The 4,615-nt window shown below is 34.6% G+C and overlaps 1 protein-coding gene across 1 annotated transcript; it reads left to right on the forward strand.

Annotated features, from left to right (window-relative positions):
* The first annotated feature begins 297 nt into the window (after positions 1-297).
* On the forward strand, positions 298-3,495 carry LOC112418074 (uncharacterized). The gene is made up of 3 exons (XM_039832687.1): positions 298-625; positions 728-1,428; positions 3,478-3,495. Exons 1-3 carry the CDS (start codon positions 298-300, stop codon positions 3,493-3,495), a joined length of 1,047 nt encoding a protein of 348 aa, XP_039688621.1.
* Positions 3,496-4,615: the final 1,120 nt, after the last annotated feature.

The raw sequence follows: 4,615 nt of genomic DNA on the forward strand, positions 1-4,615 counted from the left end.
TGTGGAGCATGTGGCATATCTGGTCAGTCTAGCATCGATTGCAAACTAGGTGGTGTTGAGTAGTTAAACTTTGTTCAAAATAGCCAAAGAGTTGTTCAAAAGTCTCACATTGAACTTTTAATGGAAAACTATTTTCTTAAACAATCCGAACAGCTCTAAGAGGTTAAGGATCAAACTAGACTTTTGAACGACTCTCTTGTTATTCTCACAACAAAGATCGAATCCATATCCTCTCGCAACAAAGCTTCAGAAACTCAGCTCTCCCAAGTCGTCCATAAGGTCGGCCAACCTAACAAAATGAATGTTATCACACTTAGGAGTGGTAAGCCACTAAAGGACTCCAAAGGAAGAACCAAACCCGATGAAAGTGAGAAAGAGATTTACGAGCCGCAAGCTGAGGAAACTAGGGTAGAAAGAGAAAAAACACGAGTTGATGAAAGTACACCACCTCCCTTTAAGCCAAAAACCCCCTTCCCACAAAGGTTTGCCAAATCTAAGCTAGATGAGCAATTTAAAAAGTTCATAGAAATGATGAACAAAATATACATTGATGTGCCTTTCACCGAAGTTTTAACCCAAATGCCTACCTATGCTAAATTTATAAAAAAAATAAAAATTGAGGAAGGTGAGACGATTAACCTTACGGAAGAATGTAGTGCCATCATCCAAAATAAATTGCCACCAAAGCTTAAAGATCCAGGTAGTTTTTCCATACCTTGTGTCATAGGGTCGGAAATAGTGAAGAAAACAATGTGTGACCTAGGAGCCAACGTTAGCCTAATGCCTTTGTCCCTTTATGAAAGATTGAGAATAGGAGAACTTAAATCGACTAGGATGACCCTACAATTAGCAGACCGTTCTGTTAAGTATCCAGCTGGAATTATAGAGGATGTCCCAGGCAAAGTAGTAGAGGTTTACATCCTCGCTGATTTTGTTGTGATGGAAATGGAGGAAGACAACCAAGTACCAATTCTTTTAGGGAGGCCTTTCCTTGCTACTGCAGGAGCCATCATTGATGTTAAAAATGGTAAGTTAGCTTTTAATGTTGGTAAAGAGACTGTTGAACTTGAACTTGCTAAACTAATGAAAAGTCCTTCCATTAAGGACTCTTGTTGCATGATAGACATAGTCGACCATTACCTGAAAGACTGCTCTTTAGCATCAACTACACATGATGGTTTGGAAGTATGCTTGGTAAACAATGCAGGTACAAAATTGGAAGGAGAGGCAAAAGCTTATGAAGAGTTGTTGAATAGAAACCCTCCAATGGAAGGTTTAAGTGTGGAGGAGTTAGTAAAGGAAGAATCAGCACTTCTACCAAAGGGGGCACCAAAAGTAGAGCTTAAACCGCTTCCCTCAAATCTAAGGTATGAGTTCTTGGGCCCTAACTCAACCTACCCTGTTATTGTGAATGCAAGCCTAGATGAGGTAGAAACTGAAAAATTAATTTATGTCCTCAAGAAATATCCTAAAGCTATAGGGTATACGATCGATGATGTAACACCCCGTTTTCACAACGTAAAAATTTCATTTAATTAATCAGAGTATTCACATTAACGGAATGTCACATTCTTTTCTTAAAATCATAAACTGAATAAATAACTATTTATCCTTTAAAATTCAATAACAAAATCTTTAATACTTCGCAGCAAAATTTCTTCAATAACTAAAAAACAGTCTTTGGCACTAAGGCCTCTTTATAAATGTCTCATAAAAATCCAATCTAAAAACATAGTCATAAATCTTCAAAAACAATACGTAAGGAATAGAAAAGTAATAACAAAGTTCCCATCCCGTTACGTATCAGAGCACCTAAGACACTTGAGCCACCACTCCTACTAATCATTAATACCTGCAAGTTACTCATACGAAGAGCAACATTTTCAAGCAGAAGAGGTGAGATTTCACAAAACAATAATATCAAGCATATAATTCAATAATTATATTTAACAACATAAATAACTTCATCTATTAGTAATAATAATTCTTCATGTAATAATTCTTAATAGTTCAACCAACTTCTAATTATCATTTACTTCATATTCATCACATTATAAACATCATCATATAACACATATTAACCAAATCGTAACAAACATAGATCATCACATCATAGTCATAGTTCATATACAGCATAACAACATCTTAATCCTAATTCATATACAACATAACAATATCATTAATTCATAATAATAATTATTCATCAAACATCTCATTATCAATTCATGAATAAAAGACAACTTATCAACTTAACATAAACATCATCAAGTACACTTAACAACTCATAGATATCTTCATGTAATCATCATCACTAATAACTTTAAAACAACACAATGTAATCAACATCTCACTATAATAATAATCATATACGACACAACATAATCATCGCTTAATAATAAAAATCTTATACAATACAACATAAATCATCATCTTATAATGATATGAACAACACATATTAATCATCTTATAATAATATAACAACAACATATAATGAAGGTGAGAAAAACACAAGAAGGGGGGGTTGAATTTTGTTTTCTTCTTCTCTAAAAATTCTTCTTCTGATAACACTTCAGAAGCTGGTTAGGAATGCTTCTGATGTGATGTTCAGAATCAGATATGCAACGGAATGAAAACAGAACAGAGAAAAGAAAGAAAGACACAAGCAATTATTCTGGTTCCTTCCACAAACCGGAAGTAGTCCAGTCCCCCTTGCACTTCCAAGGAGATTTCCACTAATAATCACACAGATTACAGATGCTCAATACTCTCTTAGTATGAGACTTCTCAAATGCTGAAGCACGCAGGCGAGAGACTTCCAATGCTCAAGCACTAAAGCAAGAGTCTTCTAATGGTCAAGCACGCAGGCGAGAGGCTTCTGATCAAACAAAATTACACAGAAAATGTTTGACTTTGAACACTTGATATACAATCAGTGGTGTTCACAATATAATGCAACAAAGACTCTAGACTTAAGAATTTCTAAGATATATCAAATCAGTGCAGAAATTCAAAGTGCTTTTTGAGAAACAAATTTAGCAGAGTTTTGACGCTTTTAACTTGTGTTCATGTCTCTCTTTAATCTTCAAGTCTTTACTCCTTTAAATAGAGGTGAGTAGAGAGACGTTGAGATTTTTAGCACGTCTAAAGAGTCGTTGAGTTCCTTTGATCATCCACCAGTAATCTTTTGCTTGATTTGGGTGTAGTCCTATGAAGGATCAACTTCTAATTCATTCCTTTCTTGAAGGAACATTTCTGCAGGCAGAGTTGTTGTCTTGTCTTGTAGCGTAGACAAAAACAGAGTAGTGGAGGTAGTGGTTGTACACTTGTACCTTGTCAACTCTTCAATGAAGGACAAGCACCCAGTGCTTTTCAAATGACCGTTGATACCTCCCTTTCAATTCTTCGTTTTCTTAGACGAGATTGAAATGAAAAGCAGCTCCTTTGAAACTTCAGTTTAATTTTACTGATCAACTGTAGCTTCTGGTGATGATATAGCTTCGGATGAATTCTTGCTTCTGATGGACTTCTGCTTCTGATGAACTTCTGCTTCTGTTGACGTCATCACTTCAGAGGCACTTGAAACTTCAGAAGCACTTCATAGCTTCAGATGCAGTTTTCTTCAGATGCTTTAGATTTCTTTGCTCTCTATTGTTCTTCCAAGACCTATTGAAATTGATTAACTTTGCCTATGGTCCTGTACACTTGAACAAATATTAGCAAAAACCAATTGAGAATTTTTAATACCTTGTTATCATCAAAACTCATTAAGGTTTATTGTGAAACACATTTTGTTCCAACAATCTCCCCCTTTTTGATGATGATAAACAATAGTATTTAAAATGTTCAATTGTTGTTGATCTAATTAACAAGTTGACTACTAGGTATGAGGTTTGTAAGCTCCCCCTAAGTCTAATAGATCTTTAAGGTGAGGTTTGTAAGCTCCCTTAAAATTCTATACTCGTTAATTAAATTTCAATAAAAAACGCACAAGGTAATTAATAAAATTTCAGAAGAATTAAAAATTACCAAAAGTTTAGAAAAATGGTTCAGAGCAAAAAGTTAACTTAATCAAGTTAAATTAATGGGGCTCAGAGCCTAAAAATACTATACAACTACTCCCCCTTTTGTCATCAACAAAAAGTAAATAAAACAAAAGAAAGAGTATCAGAGCATAATGAATATAAGTATCAGAGCATTTAAGATTAAAATAAATTGTTTCGGAAGCAAATGAATGATACATAAACAGCAAGATAAATCAAACAATCAGAGACTAAATTGTTTCAGAAAACTAAATTGGAAAACAAAAATCTAAACAAGCAAATGGTGTGCAACTAAGGTTTGGCTAGTTTAGAGACTTGTTCCATCAAATGTTTGATTTGCTCAGACTGTTTCTTCAGTTCTTCTGCTTGCTTATTAACAACTTCTTCCAAAGTGTTAGACTTCTGCTTAACCTTCTGAACTTCTTCATCTTTAGCTTGTAGCTTCTGTTTCATCTTTTGAAAAAGCTTGTCATCTCTTGAGACATAGTCACTTTCTGAAAAGAAAGGAGTATTAGCTAAAAGAAGTGGTTCTGAGTGAAGATCTTCCAGATGCTTCTTAAGCACTTCAGCTTGGG

The sequence above is a fragment of the Medicago truncatula genome, chromosome 4 (assembly GCF_003473485.1).
Source record: "Medicago truncatula cultivar Jemalong A17 chromosome 4, MtrunA17r5.0-ANR, whole genome shotgun sequence".
In the NCBI taxonomy this organism is placed as follows: Eukaryota; Viridiplantae; Streptophyta; class Magnoliopsida; order Fabales; family Fabaceae; genus Medicago; species Medicago truncatula.

What these genes read in the sequence shown, in the direction of transcription:
- LOC112418074 (XM_039832687.1), top strand. Translation starts at nt 298, where the DNA reads ATGAATGTTATCACACTTAGGAGTGGTAAGCCACTAAAGGACTCCAAA. An exon ending in AAAAATAAAAATTGAGGAAG is followed by an intron (nt 626 to 727) that starts GTGAGACGATTA and finishes CTTGTGTCATAG; the next exon opens with GGTCGGAAATAGTGAAGAAA.